At 40.8% G+C, this 17,616-nt stretch overlaps 1 protein-coding gene across 1 annotated transcript in view; it reads left to right on the top strand.

Annotated features, from left to right (window-relative positions):
- FAM20A (FAM20A golgi associated secretory pathway pseudokinase) overlaps positions 1–13,789 on the top strand; it is a 67,252-nt gene extending 53,463 nt beyond the window's left edge. The window contains exons 6-11 of the mRNA XM_072645506.1: positions 284–399; positions 3,294–3,474; positions 4,180–4,289; positions 10,231–10,312; positions 11,301–11,360; positions 13,101–13,789. Coding sequence (XP_072501607.1) covers positions 284–399; positions 3,294–3,474; positions 4,180–4,289; positions 10,231–10,312; positions 11,301–11,360; positions 13,101–13,365 — 814 coding nt within the window. The 3' untranslated portion in view covers positions 13,366–13,789. The remainder of the gene's footprint in view (positions 1–283; positions 400–3,293; positions 3,475–4,179; positions 4,290–10,230; positions 10,313–11,300; positions 11,361–13,100) is intronic.
- Positions 13,790–17,616: the final 3,827 nt, after the last annotated feature.

Below are 17,616 nucleotides of genomic sequence, written 5' to 3'. Positions count from 1 at the left end.
TACATGATATCATTTTACCCTCACCATTATCCTGTAATTGTGGACTAGGAAGGGACTAGGTATTATTATCTCCATTTTATGCATAAAACTTTGAGACTCAAAGCGTCCAAGTGACTTGCCCATGATCATGCTGCTAGTAAATATCAAAGGTAGAATTAAAAACTAGGATTTCTATCTAACAGCAGTTGCAGGAAGCAGAAAGTGACAGGTTCCATAAGAAAGGTTGGAGGAGAGGAAGAGAGTCATTGAGAGGGCACACTAATGTCCACTCCCTCTCTTTCAGGATTCTGGATTTCCGTCGTGTCCCCCCAACTGTGGGGAGGCTGTTGAATGTCACCAAGGAAATTTTGGAGGTCACCAAAAATGAAATCCTGCAAAGTGTTTTCTTTGTCTCCCCAGGTATAGAACAAGAACCCCAATACCTTCTAGGGACTAAGCATAGAGTGAATATATGTGGAAATAGGGTCATCACTCCACTGTCTTTAGTGCATGTACTTTGAGTACATGTACATTGAGTACATGAGTATTAGTGGCAAAGGGGACTGTTTGGGTTCAGTCATCCTAGTCTGTCACCTACTGACTATTTTGGGATTGATAGATGGCATATGTGACTAGGGAAGAGTTGTTCTGGGTGTGTGACATTAACTGGCCTGTATAGGTATTGAACGAGCTACCTTAAGTGCATATGTGTCAATAATCAATCCAGTAAATGGCAAATCTCTGTAATCACATGGATGCTGTAACACAGAAAGCAGGGACACCATGAGACTGAGGTCAGTGTGTCCTTCCTCCTTGTGGAAGTCATGAGAACTAGCACCCAGGTTCCTATTAAATAAATTACAACTTGTAAGGACCAAGTGGCAATTCTCGAAACCTTAAAAAACTATTTTGGTTAGGAAAGAGCTCATAGGATACTAGATTTAACTTGGAAGAGATTTTAGAAATCATCAAGTCCAACCCCTCCCATTTTTACAGATGAGGAAACTAAGGCTTAGAGAAATTATCTTGTCCATGATCACTCTGCTAGCATATGTCAGTTTTGAAGCTGAATTTGGACCCAGGTCTCCTTGACAGGATATTTAGTATTCTATCCTCTATACCATGTTTAAAGTAGAACCATGATTTCTTTGGTATAGGAAGCTCCCAGTGAGAAACCCCCTTTAACTAGTGCAGATTTGCAATTGCTTGGCAACTTAGTCTTTGAGAACTCTCAAAAATCTTAAAGTCATTTATTTTTTCAGTGCTGAGAATCACATAATCTGTCAGAGGTAGGGCTTGAACCAAGGTCATGCTGACCCTGAAGACAGCTCTCTATCTACTAAACTTCCATGTCACCTTTCTTCACATCCTCTTTTTTTTTTTTTTTGAGGCAATCAGTGTTAAGTGACTTGCTCAGGGTCACACATCTAGTAAGTGCCTGAGGCTGGATTTGAAGTCAGGTCCTCCTGACTCCAGGGCCAGTGCTCTATCCACTGACCACCTAGCTGCCCTCTCCTTCTCTTTTAATGTCTTCTCCTGCCAGTGTCTCATATTCTGGTCCAGGCCTGACTCAGATCAGTCCAGTGACTCAGGCTTGGGAATGGAGTTAAATTAAATTTTCATAGATCATGTAATAGTTAACAAAAAAAAAGTTTTCCTAACAATAGCATGGAAAGGATATTCATCAAAGATGCAGCATCGGTTGAGGGGGATACAGGTCCTCTCATCTATGTTCAGCAGGATGTGTCAACCAATACAGTACAACCAATACAGTTAGCAAAAGATGCTAATTCCTTGTAGATTGGGCTTTTGTGCCTTAAAGGACCTAGAAGCTATTTAAAAGTTCAAGCCTTAGTCCCCCAAACCAAGTAAGTCTAGAGAATGGTTTTCCTGCCTTCTAAGGAAACACTAGCCTAGCCTAAATGGCAGGAACCTTGCTTCATTATGTCATGGCTTGAATCAACTTCTCAGAGGCAGAGTTACAAATTCCTCCAAATCCTATGATGCTGGAAAGATTTCATGGATCAGCTCAGTGACAGCTTTTATGTCTATTGTCTGAAGACCCATTTGGCTAAGTGTGGAAAAACTCCCCACCAAACGGTTGATTTTTTTTTTTTTTTGGTCACAGGAACTTATGAGGATCATGAAACAGTAGAAAGAGAGTTGATTTAGAGTCAGATGACCTGGGTTCAAATCCATGCTTTAACATTTAACTACACGTATGACATAGAACAAATCAGTCACTTCACCTCTCTGAGCTTCAGTTTTTTATCTGAAAAATAAAGGGTTTTACCAGATGACCTCTAAAGTCTTTCTAATTCTAAATTAATGGTTATGTGTTCTACTAAAGTATAAGACTGGAAATATGCATGATAATAGAAATACACACCACAGCCAAATCAGGGGTTCTCGAAATATTTGTAAATTTTATTTTTTTAACAACAAAAAAAACTTTACGTAGTGCGCGTGCACGCACACACACACACACACACACACCAAGCTGGAGAATGGAATTATTCTTTATTTCATCTGCTCTCCCCCTTTTCTAATAGTTAATATTAGCTAGCATTTATATGAAAAATTTACAAAGCACTTTACATGTTATCTCATTTGATAGTGCAGACATTTTTCGATTTACATAGGTGGAACCTCTGCAGACTTCTACTAAAGTAATTTTTACATTATGCTAATTTCCCCAAGGATATGGAGAAGGAGAGGAGGAAGGAAGGGGACCACAGGTCTGTGGTGGGAGGAGGCTGGCACATAATTCAAGGACACATGGGGGCCAGGGACAGAGAATAGGGAGCAGGAGGAAGTACACAGGGAGGAATATGCAGGGGAAGTGCTGGCCAGAACTGAGAGGAAGAACATATAGTGCCAAGGAAGGAATAGACATGTGGGGGACCAGCTGTGGGCAGATGGACAGAGTGGGGAAAAAGTCACTTCTCTCGGTGCTGAAGGTCTTAAACCAAATCCGCATCCAGTGTACTGCTTTCACTCAGAGGGTTTTTTTAGTTTAGTTTTTTTAAGGTTTTTTTGGGGGGGCTGAGGAGAAGCTATGGAACACAGAGCCAAGGGACAAATGTGGAGAGACAGAAAGCACAGTACTGTACAGTAGAGTTTACATAGATAGTTTTTTGGAATGTAGATTTCTTTCAGAATTCTTTCTGTAAAGTACATAATGTGAATTTACTTTAAGCAAGAACTGTCTGTACATGTAACTCTACTGAATTCATGTTTTCTGCAGCTATAAAGACAGTGTCCTACTAAACCCATCCTGTTGTTTCTGTTTTCTCTCCTCCCCCATCATCTAGCCAGCAACGTGTGCTTCTTTGCTAAGTGTCCATATATGTGCAAGACTGAGTATGCAGTCTGTGGCAACCCTCATCTGTTGGAGGGATCCCTCTCAGCATTCCTGCCATCTCTCAACCTGGCCCCAAGACTGTCTGTGCCCAGCCCATGGATCCGATCTTACTCACTGGCAGGAAAAGAGGAGTAAGTCCCTATAGGAGCTGGGAATTTAGAGCAGATGGATGGAGTTCAGCCATTGGTCCCAATGACATGCTTGTCAGATAGTCCTGCAGTCCATGTCCTAGTTGGCAAAATGTAGCCACCAAATGTAGGGCCCATGGCTAGAATTGTCTCTTACTTTCAAAAGCAGCCCATAAGAGCCATCCCTTCTCCTTAACAAATCAATCAATAAACATTTATTAAGCATCTATGTTCCAGGCACTGTGACATTGCTTCAAGACTAGACTGGCTTATCACCTGCCCTGGTTCAGAGTCTATCCCTGCTGCCAAACTGTAGTTATTCCTTGGTGGACCTATGGGGTCTTCTCCCTGATCAATTTATAACTATCCCACATCAGTTATCTTCCATGGTTGCCACTAATATGTGCCTCTCTCCCACATCTACTCTATCCATGCATTGACAGGCTGAAAGAGATTTGTAATAGCCTCTCTGACTGATGTGGTCTCTGTTCTACCCTCTAGACCAGGGTCTATTCTCAGCAAAAAGATCCATAACGTCCTAAATAATCATCCTAAGTCTTTAGGAATTGGCCCTTTGGCTAGCCTGAATAGCCAACGTTTCACTGAAAAAACACCATAAGCCCAGAGGAAGACTAGTGGATCTAATGGGGAAGTAGGGGAAATAGAAGGGGATCTGGGACTATCTCTGGACCTTCTTCTTTTCCTTAGGTGGGAAGTGAATCCATTGTATTGTGACTCAGTGAAGCAAACTTATCCTTATAATAGCAGCAACAGACTCCTCAACATCATCGACATGGCCATCTTTGACTTCTTAATAGGTAACATAAAATAATCACATTTAAATAACACTTGAAGAAGCAATGTGGAATAATGGATAGAGGACTAGCAACGGAGTCAGAAAGATTCAGGTTCAAGTGGTGCCCATGGCACATACTTAGTTATGTAAGCATGGGCAAATAGCTTAACCTTTCAGTGACAAGGTAACTCTTTCAAATTATAAACTATACAAGACTTACTGACATAGAGCTTCCAAACCAGGAATTCCCTAAACCAATGAAATCACAGGTCTGAGCCAAATATGTGTGTGCAAGTATGTATAATATATGCATACATGTATATTTGCGTATATTGTATACTGCAAATGTGTGTACTCACCTAAGTGTGTGTGTGTGTGTGTGTGTGTATACATGTGTATGTAAAGTGAGGATTATAATACCTGACCTTGTCCATCTTATAGGGTTACTGGGATCACATGGGGGCAATGTTTATAACATACTTTTTATTTGTAAGTATTCCAACTCTGCTGCAGGAAGGGTAACTCCAATGGGCTGGCCACATTGTTCAAATGCCAAATAGACTATTTTGTAGAGAACTCACACAAGGCAAGTGCTCACATGTTGGTCAGAAAAAGAAATATAAGGACACTCTCAAGGTCACTCTTAAGAATTTTGCAATTAATTGACATGGGAGACACTGGTATAGAACTGCCTGGTATGGTGTACCCTCATCAGGGAAGATGTTGTCCTCTATAAGCAAAGAAGAATTACAGTAGCTCAAAAGAAACATGAAATAAGCAAATTCAGAGAATCTACCCCAAATGTTCACATGAACTATTTGTGTCTGACCTGTGGTAGAACATTCTAAGCTCCTACTGGTCTGATCACACTGTAATTTGACTCTGACATAGTGATTTCATTTTAGTCCTTTTTTTTTTTTATTAATTTTTAACATTTATTTTCACACAATTTTGGGTTACAAATTTTCTCCCCTTTTATCCCCTCCCCCCCCCCAAACCCGAGCTTTCTAATTGCCCCTGTGACCTATCTGCTCTCTCCTCTATCCTCCCTCCCTGCCCTTGTCTCCGTCTTCTCTTTTGTCCTGTAGGACCAGATAGCTTTCTTGACCCCTTAACCTGTATTTCTTGTTACCCAGTGGTAAGAACATTACATTTGGTCCTAACACTTTGAGTTCTAACCTCCTTAGCTCCCTCCCTCTCCACCCCTTCCCCTTGAAAGACAGGCAATTCAATATAGGCCATATCTGTTTAGTTTTGCAAATGATTTCCATACTAGTTGAGTTGTATAGGACTAACTATATTTCCCTCCATCCTATCCTGTCCCCCTTTACTTCTATTTTCTTATGGTCCTTTCCCTCCCCATGAGTGTCGACCTCGGATTGCATTCTCCTCCCCATGCCTTCCCCTCCATCCTCCCCCCCACCCTGCTTGTGCCCCTATCCCCCACTCTCCTGTATTATGAGATAGGTTTTCCTATCAAAATGAGTGTGCATTATATTCTTTCCTTTAGTGGAATGTGATGAGAATAGACCTCATGTTTTTCTCTTGCCTCCCCTCTTTATCCCACCACTAATAAGTCTTTTGCTTGCCTCTTTTATGAGAGATAATTTGCCCCATATAACTTCTCCCTTTCTCCTCCCAATATTTCTCTCTCACTGCTTGATTTCATTTTTTTTTAATATATGATCCCATCCTCTTCAATTCACTCTGTGCATTCTGTCTCTATGTATGTGTGCATGTGTGCATGTGTGTGTGTGTGTGTACTCCCACCCAGTGCCCAGATACTGAAATGTTTCAAGAGTTATAAATATTGTCTTTCCATGTAGGAATGTAAACAGTTCAACTTTAGTAAGTCCCTTATGATTTCTCTTTGCTGTTCGCCTTTTCATGGTTCTCTTCATTCTTGTGTTAGAAAGTCAAATTTTCTTTCCAGCTCTGGTCTTTTCATCAGGAAAATTTGAAAGTCTTCTATTTCATTGAAAGACCATTTTTTCTCCTGAAGTATTATACTCAGTTTTGCTGGGTAGGTGATTCTTGGCTTCAGTCCTAGTTCCTTTGACTTCTGGAATATCCTATTCCATTCCCTTCTATCTCTCAATGTAGAGGGTGCCAGATCTTGTGCTATCCTGATTGTATTTCCACAATACTTGAATTGTTTCTTTCTAGCTGCTTGCAATATTTTCTCTTTCACCTGGGAATTCTGGAATTTGGCCACAATGCTCCTAGGAGTTTCTCTTTTTGGATCTCTTTCATGCGGTGTTCTGCGGATTCCTTGAATATTTATTTTGCCTTCTGGTTCTAGAATCTCAGGGCAGTTTTCCTTGATAATTTCATGGAAGATGATGTCTAGGCTCTTCTTTTGATCATGGTTTTCAGGTAGTCCCAGAATTTTTACATTGTCTCTCCTGATTCTATTTTCCAGGTCAGTTGTTTTTCCAATAAGATATTTCACATTATCTTCCATTTTTCGAATCTTCTCGCTATGTTCTGAGATATCTGTCTTTCTCGAAAAGTCCTTAGCGTCCATCCGTACCATTCCAGTTTTGAAAGATCTATTTTCTTCAGTGAGCTTTTGAATCTCCTTTTCCATTTGGTTAATTCTGCTTTTGAAAGCATTCTTCTCCTCATTGGCCCCTTGCACCTCCCTTGCCAGCTGAGTTAGGCTAGTTCTCAAGGTGCCAATTTCTTCAAGATTTTTTTGGTTCTCCTTTAGCAGGGAGCTGATCTGCTTTTCATGCTTCTCCCTCATCCCTCTCATTTCCCTTCCCAGTCTTTCCTCCACCTCTCTAACTTGATTTTCAAAATTCCTCTTGAGCTCTTCCATGGCCCGAGCCCATTGGGTGGGCTGGGACACAGAATCCTCGATTTCTGTGTCTTTGCCTGATGGCAGGCATTGTTCCTCCCCATCAGAAAGGAAGGGAGGAAGTGTCTTTTCTCTGGTAAAGTACCCTTCAATAGTTTTATTTCTTTTCCCTTTTCTTGGCATTTTCTCCAACCAGTGGCCTGACCTCTGAATGTTCTCCTCACACCCACCTCGCCTCCTGGTCCTCCCAGCCAGCATTTGGGGACTGAGATTCAAATGCTGCTTCCCGCCTTAGGATTTTTGGCGTGGGCAGGGCTGCTATTCAGTGTGAGAATTAAGTTCAGGTGGTCAGGGGCAGGGCCGCCTCTCAGGCATAGTTCTCTCTGGGGGTTTATGCACAGACCTTCCACAATGGATCCAGGCTCCTGCCCGTTTGGGGAGCCCCCGTCTGCAGCTGCCTCTCAGCCCCCACCTCCCAGGGGGGCCCGAGCCTTGGGGGCACCCCACTCCCCTCTCAACCCGCCAAAGAGACTCTCTCACCCACCCCCGTCAGTCACCTGTTGGTGGGGGGGCCCGTGCTGCCGCTTAAGATCCCGCCTCCAGAGCCCTCTCAGATCTGTGCCTCTTGGAGCCATGGCCGCCGCCGCCGCCACCGCAGGTCCGGGCTGGGCTCCGCGTCTGCAGCGCGACGGACCTTTTGCAAGAGGTTTGCAGGTCCCTCTGTGGGTGGGGGGACCCGCGTGGCCACTGGAGATCCCGTCCCCGTAGCCCTCTCGGATCTCCTCCCCTCAGTGTCGCGGCTGCGGCAGGGCCGCACTCTGCTCCCCGTCCAGGCGCCCAGTCCGCGGCGCGAAGGATCCCCCGCGAGAGGTCCGCAGGTCTCTCTGGAGCAGGAATCTCCCTCGCTCCAATACTCCGTGGTCTCTGGGTGCAGAATTCGCCCTGGCTTGGTCCTCTCTAGCCGTTCTGTGGTTTGTGTGTTCAGAGCTATGTGTATGTGCGTCTTTCTACTTCGCCATCTTGGCTCCGCCCCCCATTTTAGTCCTTTTTGAGAATGAAGGACAATAAGCCAACCAATTTTTTTAACTATAAAGTATGTATGTGTGTCTGTGTGTGTACATGCACACATTTTACATTATACAAACATAAATTTTACATGTGTAGAAACACTTCACATATATATACATATACATGTGTGCATATGTAAAGTATTTTATATAGATAATATTTTATAGCTTAAAAGTGCATCACAAACATTGCTCCATATGATCCCAACAACCCTATGAGGTAGACAGGGCAGGTATTGTCATTTCCATTTTACAAATAAAGAGACTGAGGCTGAGAGGGATTAAATGGTTTGTTCAAGGTCATACAGCTAGTACAGGAGCCAGGAATGAAACTCAGGTTTTCTGACTCCAAGTCCAGTGTCCTTTCTGCTGCCTCTCAAGTAGGTAACTCTTGGGCCCACAGCCTAAACCTGCTATGCTGCTGACTTGCAGCATAACCCTGGGTAAGTTACTTAGCATATCTAAGTCTCATCACATATCCCTCAATATAACATGGGGATCATAACCTTAGTCCCTATTTTCTAATTCAATAGTAGGTTATAAAGCCACCAGAAAATAGAATTCAGTGTACACTATGATCTTTGGGGCAATTTCTTTTTAATTTAAAAAGTATGGGGAAAATTTTATTCACATATGCCTATATGTCACCAAATTCAGGGACCTTGAGCCTCCCAGGTGTGAATAAAAAAAAAAGAAAAAGGATGACGATGCTTGACCCACCTCCCTCAAAGGGTAAAATGAGATCCTGAATGTACTTTGAAAAGCAGAAAGGGCAATATCTATAAGTGTTAAAAACTGCAGACTAAGAGCCAAGCTCAAGTTCACAAGCAAAAGAAACTAAGTCTCCATCCTACTGTTAGGAGATCCTTACTGTTTGCATCTCCATTTCCTCACTATGCTCTGCATTGGTTCCCAAAACAGACCATACTGCCCCTGGGGGTGGTAGTAGCCTCTGGTGCATTTGGGGAGCATTAAATAAAAATAAGGGAGCTGCGGAAGCATAAGGAAAGAGGAGAAGAAAATTTTGGAAGTTTCATCTGTTGTGTAACAGAGTTAAAAGTCTTAATGATTACATTATTTTCCAAATAAACACACAAATGCAAGTTATAACCAATCAGTGATCAGCTCTACAGACAGGTCTTAACAAGCAAGTGTTGGCAGGTGAACATAGTATTGTTCACGGTCAGGAAGTCCAATATGCATTGGCAAGAATGTATGCGTGTAATGACTTGTTTACGATATGATGCTATACAGTTACATGATGCAACACTGTGTCATCAAAATTTCAATGCAGGAAAAATTCTCACAAATTTACAATAAATTATTAAATTTAAGATGCACCATTTTTTAAAGAAAATGTATATTATTTGAAATGATGCAATTAAAAAAAAACCATTATAGGGTTAAAGAAAAGTAGATTTCCAGGGGGCACTGAATAATTTTTTTTTAAAAGAAAGTGGTAAGCCAAATAAGTTTGGGAACCTCTGGTTCTAGGGTCACAGGAGGAAGTAGGTAGGGTAGGAATAAGTGGGTAGGATTATTAACTTGGGACTGAGACAATAAACATCATCCAGTCTGACCCCTTCATTTTCGAGGAAAAAACTGAGGCCCAAGGTCAAGAGATAGACATGAGGGTGAAGACAAGCACGGTGTTAACCTTCATGGGACCAACTACCAAGCAATCAGGCAGACAACCAAAAAAAATAAGGCACAAACCTGTATCCCATTTTTATTCCATGCCACAAATTGACTTTCCAAGGACTTTTATATCTGCTGAAGGCAGATCCTGGTGTTCTTTTAGCTGAAGAAGCCAGGAAAGGCAGAAAGAAATGATGTTGACTGGTAAAATCCTACATGATTACATGGCACCCCAAGGCTTCTTTCATAAAACAGCCCATAATCTGCACCAACTCTAGCTGGGTCGCCCCTGCAGGAGCTCTCATCTCGTTGCCCTGCATTCAGTTCTATACCCATAGGTCAAGTCAGACTGCAGTTCTTAGAGCTTCTATTTGCCCCTCTTCATCATTGAAAGGAATGAGAGGTCAGGAGACCAACCTGATGGCCTATGGCCTATTTCTTCCCTTTCTATATAGGCAACATGGACCGTCACCATTATGAAATGTTCACCAAGTTTGGGGATGATGGGTTCCTCATTCACCTGGATAATGCCAGAGGGTAAGAGACATCCCTTGTGTCTGTTTTCTTTCCTTCCACCACAAAAAAAAAAAAAAAAATCCTCTTCTCTACTCCACACCAAAATATACCCTCAAACAATTGTTAAGAATTCCCTAAATCCCAGCAGAGAAAGGATAAGGCATTTGTGTGCTCTTCTCTAATCCCTACCTATGGGTTACCATTTGCTAGAGGCTTTGTAGCTTCACATAACTCATACTCTAGGAAACATATTTTTCGAGTATTGAAAATATTCCATTTATAAGAATATTTTAGCCTGATTTTGGTTCCCATAATTGCTTACCTTGACTATCCCTAGGCTCAAGCTCAGAGAGGGTCCTTGCTCCTCCTATTCTCTCTTTCCTCATTCCCTTCTTTCTAAGTTCTTTGGAGAAAGGACCAAGTATTGTCCAATCTATGATATGTAATTTCCCTAAGAGGTGGGAGGTGGGTATGGATTTCTAACTACTTTTTTCACTGTAAACTTCTATAGGGTTAGTTTGACTCTCACAGATTTCTGCATTTCTCACTCCTTGTTTCAGGTTGTGGTTTGGTTATTTTTTTTTTTTTAATAACCAGATGGCTATTGCCTTTTAATTTCACTGAGGACAGTTTATGTTCAAGATTAGTCTCCACATCAGCTTGGTCATTTGGACATCCTGACTCATGTTTCAATCTTTCCTTAGTAGTAAAAGCAAGGACCAAGAAGTCACATTACTTGGTCACTGATTTTTTCCTCTGGTACGTCCATTTAGAAAAGCAGGGGGGAAAGGTAGCAAAGTGGATAGAGTACTGGCCCTATAGTTAGGAGAACCCAGGTTCAAATCTAGCCCCAGACACTTACTGTGTGACCCTGAGCAAGTCATTTAATCCTGATTGCCTCCAAAAAAAAAAAAATCTGAGGGAAGAAAGGGTGGGGAGGGGGAAAATTCTTCTATCCTGATGTCACGTCCCCAAGGAATCCTCATTCACCCACAGTATCTTCTCTTAGGTTTGGGCGACATTCTCATGATGAGCTCTCCATCCTCTCACCCCTCTCCCAATGCTGCATGTAAGTTTTCTTTCATCCTTTAAGCAGTTAAGCACTGTAACAGGTGACCAGGCCTCAGAAACCCAGAATTCTTATGGATTTGGACACGGTATAGAGCAAATGAACTCAATTTCCCTTCCTGCCTTTCCCCTCTGTGACTGATCAGAAACATTTTACATCACTAGTCGTCTTTTTCTGTAAAGTGCTTTGCACTGTGCCTGGCACGTGGTAGGCACTACGTCAATGCTGTTAGTACTTTTGTTAGTTCTTTAGAAGACTCAATCATTTACTTTAAGGACACTAAGGCTAACATTTAATGTTGTCAACAAGCCCACTGCTTTTCCCAGCATTAAAAGTCACGTCATAAGCGTTGCCCTTTTAGTCTTGAACAACTGTCCTAAATTAGATTCTTCTAAAAGGTGGAGTCAAATTAAAGGATAGCAGGTTTTGTCTGGCCACTGTTTCTCTAGATAATGTCTACTTTGCATCCATGACACTTCCTCTGTGTCTGAGCTATACGTAAAATTGTCCTCCTTTCAGCTGCTTCGGCTCCCTTCAGTTACAAAAAAATTATTCATATACCTAGCAAAACTTCCCCATTTCTAGCTGACTTTTTATGTAAGTAATCAAAATCCTTGATCAAGTTTTTTTGCTAAGTTAAATCTTCATCCATCTTCATACCACTACCTGTACCCTCACTTTATTCTCCATCTTATTAGTTTCTGTTTTCTGGATCAGAGGTAAGTGAAATTCCAGCAAGCTCTGGAACCAAGGAATATAGTCCAGATCCCTCCCTACCCAGTACCTTGTGAATAGGAATAATGTAGGAGAAAATATGCTCCTCTCAGTGCCTGTAATCCCTGCTACTGGGAATAATGAGGTTCTTAGATCTTAAGCTTGGGAATTCTAAGCTGCAGTGGGCTATGTTGATTTGGTTGATATTAGTATCATGAAGCCCCAGAAAGGGGGAGGGGGGCCCACCAGATTATCTAAGTAACGGCAAAGCAGTCCTTAATGGAAATGGAGGTCAGAGTTCCTGTGTCTGTTAGTGGTGGGACTGAGCCTGTGAGTAGCCCCTGCATTTCTAGCCTTGGTGAAATGAGGAGAGCCAGTCTTTAAAAACCAAAAAACATCCTAAGATTTTTGCTGGACTCACCATTTTACCTACTCTACATTTCTTCCCAAGCCAGTAACCCTACCCTAACCCTAACCCTAAGCCACTTTGGAATGCTCCTGGGTACCAAAGCCCACTTTGAATTTGGTTTAACAGTTGCTAACATTATTGCAGTGGGTAGCACATAGACACGTCTAGTTCAGAGGTTAACCTGGGGATTCATGAACTTTTAAAAAATGTTTTGATCATTAGTTTTTTCATATAATTGGTTTCCTTTTAAATTCTGTGCATTTTAAACACCTCATTCTGAGGAAAGGTAATATAAAGCTTCACCAGACAGCCAGAGGTCCATGACATAAAAAAAGTTAAGAACTTCTGGTCTGGTATTTTTATCTTTACATTCAAAAGATTAGAAAGTTCTTTTAGGCCAAGGACAAAAAGTTGGACAAAGGTCCTGAAAAATTTGAGTAAGCTTTACATTTGTCCTGTCTTCTCCTTTTTGCTTAGTTTTCACCAGAATGTCTCTTGGGAGAGGGAAGTCTCTGAGAACATTTATCAAACAGATGAGCTAGTGTGCATACTAAAAAAATTTTAAAAAAACTTTTGCTTGTTTGCCTGTCTCCCCCCATAATTCCTTGTCATTTCAGGATAAAAAAGAAAACACTATTGCACCTGCAGTTGCTGGCTCATCCAGATTACAGGTTGAGTGATGTGATGAGGGAGTCACTTCAAGAAGACCAACTCTCTCCTGTCCTCACAGAGCCCCACCTTCTCGCCCTGGACAGGAGACTACAAATCATCCTAAAGACAGTGGAAGGATGCATAGGGCTTTATGGAGAGCAGAATGTTGTAGCCACCGAACCATCAGAATTTTTAGCCCCAAACTTTGACCAAGTAGATTTGGCAAGCTAGGGTCTGGAGGTAGAAGTGTAAGCATCAGATTTAAGAAAAGGTCCCAGGAGACAGGCAGTGGACTAATTATCAGTTTCACCTGTTGCCTCTATTGCTGGTCAGTACTGAGACATCATGGTCTCAGAAAAGGTGTCAGGAGCTCAGTTGATTCTAATACAGCAACAAAAGTCTCCTGATCTTGAACTTCACTCTTGGAGGCAATACTTCTATGACAATCTACTGCCATATTTTCCCTAGACAGCAGGAACTCCACAAAGTTCACAATACTGTCCCTCAGGCTAACATATGACATGAAACCAGGGGAGAAATGGGTCCAAATCAGTTATACTCATATGGAGGTTTTGAAATTTTGACACTTGACTCCTGATAAAGGGAATTAACAAAAACAAGAGGCTTTGAATAAAAAGACAACAAATTAAGTGTACACTTATTCCCTCAGATTCTAGTTTTGATTCTGGGAATGATAAAAAAATGCTTTGCCCAGCTTTAATAAAAATTCACTGGATATTCAAGGTAGGCTTAAACAAAAAGTTGGCAAAGTGGAGCCATCTGACTAGAGTAAGACTTCAGGTTCTTTACCCTCATTCCCACCTTTAGAGCTCAATTAAAAAAGTGATACCTCTCAATGCATTCCAAAGACACACTTTATCAGAAGCTTTGTTAGCAGAGGCAGAGATAACAACAGTTATAGAGAGAGCTTTAAAGTTTGCAAATAGCATAACATACATTTAACCTCACAACAACCCTGTGAGGTAGGTTTAAAATACAGTAAGAATCTTTCTGGACATCAGAAAAGAGAAAAGTACATTATTTTAGACAGTATTTAATGCTGAATATTCCATAAGACAAAATACGTACAAGAGCCTTGGGACACAGGAAGGAAAGAAAGGGAGCTAATCCAGGCATGAACAGGTAAAGGCTGAGTCTGCTATAAGACAGTGGTGGATTACCTATACCCCTACCAGCTCCACAACTGGGTTAGTCCCTAAAATCCTCCTCACAAAGACTAACTGATCATGTCCCCCCCAACCACCCTAAGGGTCTAAATTGGGTTCATCTTCACTGCGGGCCTGCCACACAAGTAGGTATACTGTGATTTCCTAAATACATCTCTTCCCACTTTCTGAAGTCTGAAATTTTTTAACAGAGGTCAGTCTCATTCCAGAAATAAAGACTTAAAATTCAATTGCTTAGTTGAAGTACCACACTGACATCTATCCAAAAGGGTCATCACTTGACAAACAAGACTAACAAATTCTTTTCCTATTTTGACAGGCTATTAAAAAAAGTATGGTAGGATGATTCCAAATGCTTATAGGGTTTTCCCATCTGGACCCTGAAAGGCAAAGCTGAGGGAAGCCTCTAACGACAAAATTTTTTTGAGGAATGTCACAATTCTCCTAGTGTGAACCATTACCTTCAACTGTCAAAACAAGGTGTGTGAGGGGGTACTTTCTTCCCTGCACACACAACTCAGGAGTCTGTCACAAGTCAATACTGCTTCATGCTATTCATCAAGGTTTCCTTATTTTAACTCTAGCCACATTAATTGTAAAATAGCTTCATTCTGAGAATTGGCGATATTACTATTCTGCACAAGTAGTCCTCACTCCTATCTGTCTCATCTGTACGCTTTAGCAAACAGGGCAATCAGAATAAGTACTAAACAGCAGGGGTACGGAAGGTCCAGGGTCAAGGGACAGAAGCTATTCTTCAGTTAGGAGTCACAGTGGTAGAACCTCAAACTAGCACAGCCCTATTACAGTCTTAAAGTAAGTCACTTGGCTGCTACAAATACACAAACATTCACAAGTTTGGCTAGTTCTGAAGCACCAAAAGGCAGTGTGTTGCCTCTAAAAGGAGAGAAATGGGGCAGAATAGAGGCAGGATGACAATCTTAACAACTAACATTTTAATGCTTTCAGAAAGCAAGGGGAAGGATTTTTTTTTCCCTAACCTGCATTTTCCTCCCTCCCTTTGTCTCTGGACTCACAAAAATCAATTAGAAGCATTAGAAGTAGTCCAGAAAATGGTAAGTTGAGCTAAGACTTTAATTTGGCTGTGTAGAGTACTGGACACCTTTTTCTTCACTCTTGATATTCCAACATTCTTTCTGACCAAAATTCCAAAGGAAAGAGGTGAGCTTTTGCTTTCATTCATCAAAAATACCAGAAAACAAAACCTGCTATTCTTAGAAGTAACTTCCAACATGTGCATTTTGAGTGATTTCTGGTTGACAGACTTCTGCTTAACTTTCTGTAAATTAACACATTTCTTTCTCTAAATAAAACCTTCTTCATGGTCTTCCTACCAAAAAAACTGAATACCAATAGTACTGCGTAGGGGAAGAATGAGAATTAGTTTCAGCCTTTTCCAAATTTAGGGTTGAAGGGTACAACTTGTTAAGTTGATGAGTTTTAGGTACAAAAATAGTGACAAAAATAAGGCTCTCCATGTAGTGGTAGCTTTTTATTTTTTTAACTCAGAAAGTTGTTTAAGCTTTCTACTGAAAAATGCACAGGGCAGGAACTGCTTTGCAAAATGAATAGAATTGAATTTATTAGTGGTTTAATTTTGGGATGGGCTAAGGATAAGGCCACAGACTTCAAGATAAGAAAACAATTTTAGCTATGTTATGCACATCAGAGCTGGTTATCATGGAAAATATGCTGTAAGCTAGGAGGAAAAAAAGAAACCCAAATCACCTTTTTTATCCTCAGGTCCACAGACTTCAACAGCATTTATGACACAAGTTTTGGGCAGCACAATAAGGAACTATCTAAATATGCATTCCTCAACGTCACTTTAATTCATCTAGAAAATTTTGGGAAATTTTTTTTCTTGGTCCAGACCTGTGATTTCATTGTTGTAGGTGTAGAGAACTAACTCCCTTTACCAATGCAAATGGCAATTGCACTGCAATTTATAGTCCTAAAGACTTATGGAGGGGCACATAGGCAATATTTATCAGAGGTGAGACTTGAATCCAAACCTTTCTGACTCTGAGGGTACCCTCCATATACTTTACAATACTGGGAAAAATGGGAAGAAATATCAGTTTTAAGCTGTGAAATTACAGTTTGGGAGAAAATGCTTGTATTTTTAAAATTCAGTTTAAAATCACAAAATCATGTCAAGAAAAACTGTAGCAACATGATGTTGGTGAAAATTCAATAAATATTTACTGAGCTCCTACTATATGCAAGGCACCATGGGGGATACAAAAAGGAGTAAGACACAGACTCTGCCCTGTAGGAGAAAAGCTCCAACCTGAGCTATCACTTTAGTGCTCTGCTTTGGCAAAGGGCACACATAACTAGGGATCCACCCAAAGGAACTGCTGTTGAGTTGGATTCTCTTTTGGCTGTATCTATTTTTTGTCCATGGCCCCCAAAACAATACTGAACACGTTTAAGCTTGTTTGCCTTGGAAAGCAACATAAACCAAAAAAAAAAAAATGCTTTTTGACAACATCTGAATATACTAGTCTTAAGTTCCATTACATGTGAGGATAGATAAATACATTCACATGAATTGCTGTGTATATTAACAAGCTAGAAGCCTTCTGCTTATGGTCAGACATTTGAATAGTGACTAACTGGAAGCAGAGCTAGTGTGAAGATAAATATAAAGCTAAGCACTACGTCAAGCTTTACATCACATTTATATGCTGACTCAGAAAACTATTGATTCGGTTGTTCTTGTTTTTCTATAAAGTCTAGGAAAAAAGTTCAAAGGTTATTAACCTTTTGCCTTCAGAGTGGAAAAAAATGTTCTTGCTCTGGAGGTCCCTTCCAGCTTCAAGATGCTACGATAAATGTAATCTGTCTAAGATTGACAGGCACAGTACTCTCTTGCAGCAAATTATCATCAAAATATATTTCAGATCCATTCTTTGGTTGGTAAAGACTGAAATGGGTCTCTCTGAAAGTAAACTCTTCTTAGTATATTAACATAGTCCTACCCTAATTAACTTCTAATGATAATCATTTCTGTTTACTGGGATATGAGATTATTGAAGGGGGGAAGATGATTATATTTAATAATTTAAATGATTTTTATTTGCTTAAACTGCCATTAGGACAATCTTTAACAAAAGCAACAGAATATATTAGGATATACAGTATACCGATTATGATAGAACAATACAAAAATGGTCCACTGGTCATCTAATGTTTGCTTTCTAAGGCTGTACCTAAATGGAGCTTTTAAAAAATGAGTTCTAAAGGCCTGAATATTAGCTACAGTAAC

The sequence above is a fragment of the Notamacropus eugenii genome, chromosome 2 (genome assembly GCF_028372415.1).
Source record: "Notamacropus eugenii isolate mMacEug1 chromosome 2, mMacEug1.pri_v2, whole genome shotgun sequence".
NCBI classification, from domain to species: Eukaryota; Metazoa; Chordata; class Mammalia; order Diprotodontia; family Macropodidae; genus Notamacropus; species Notamacropus eugenii.
Note: the sequence above shows the minus strand (reverse complement) of the source record. Positions and strands in the feature narration are given on the sequence as shown.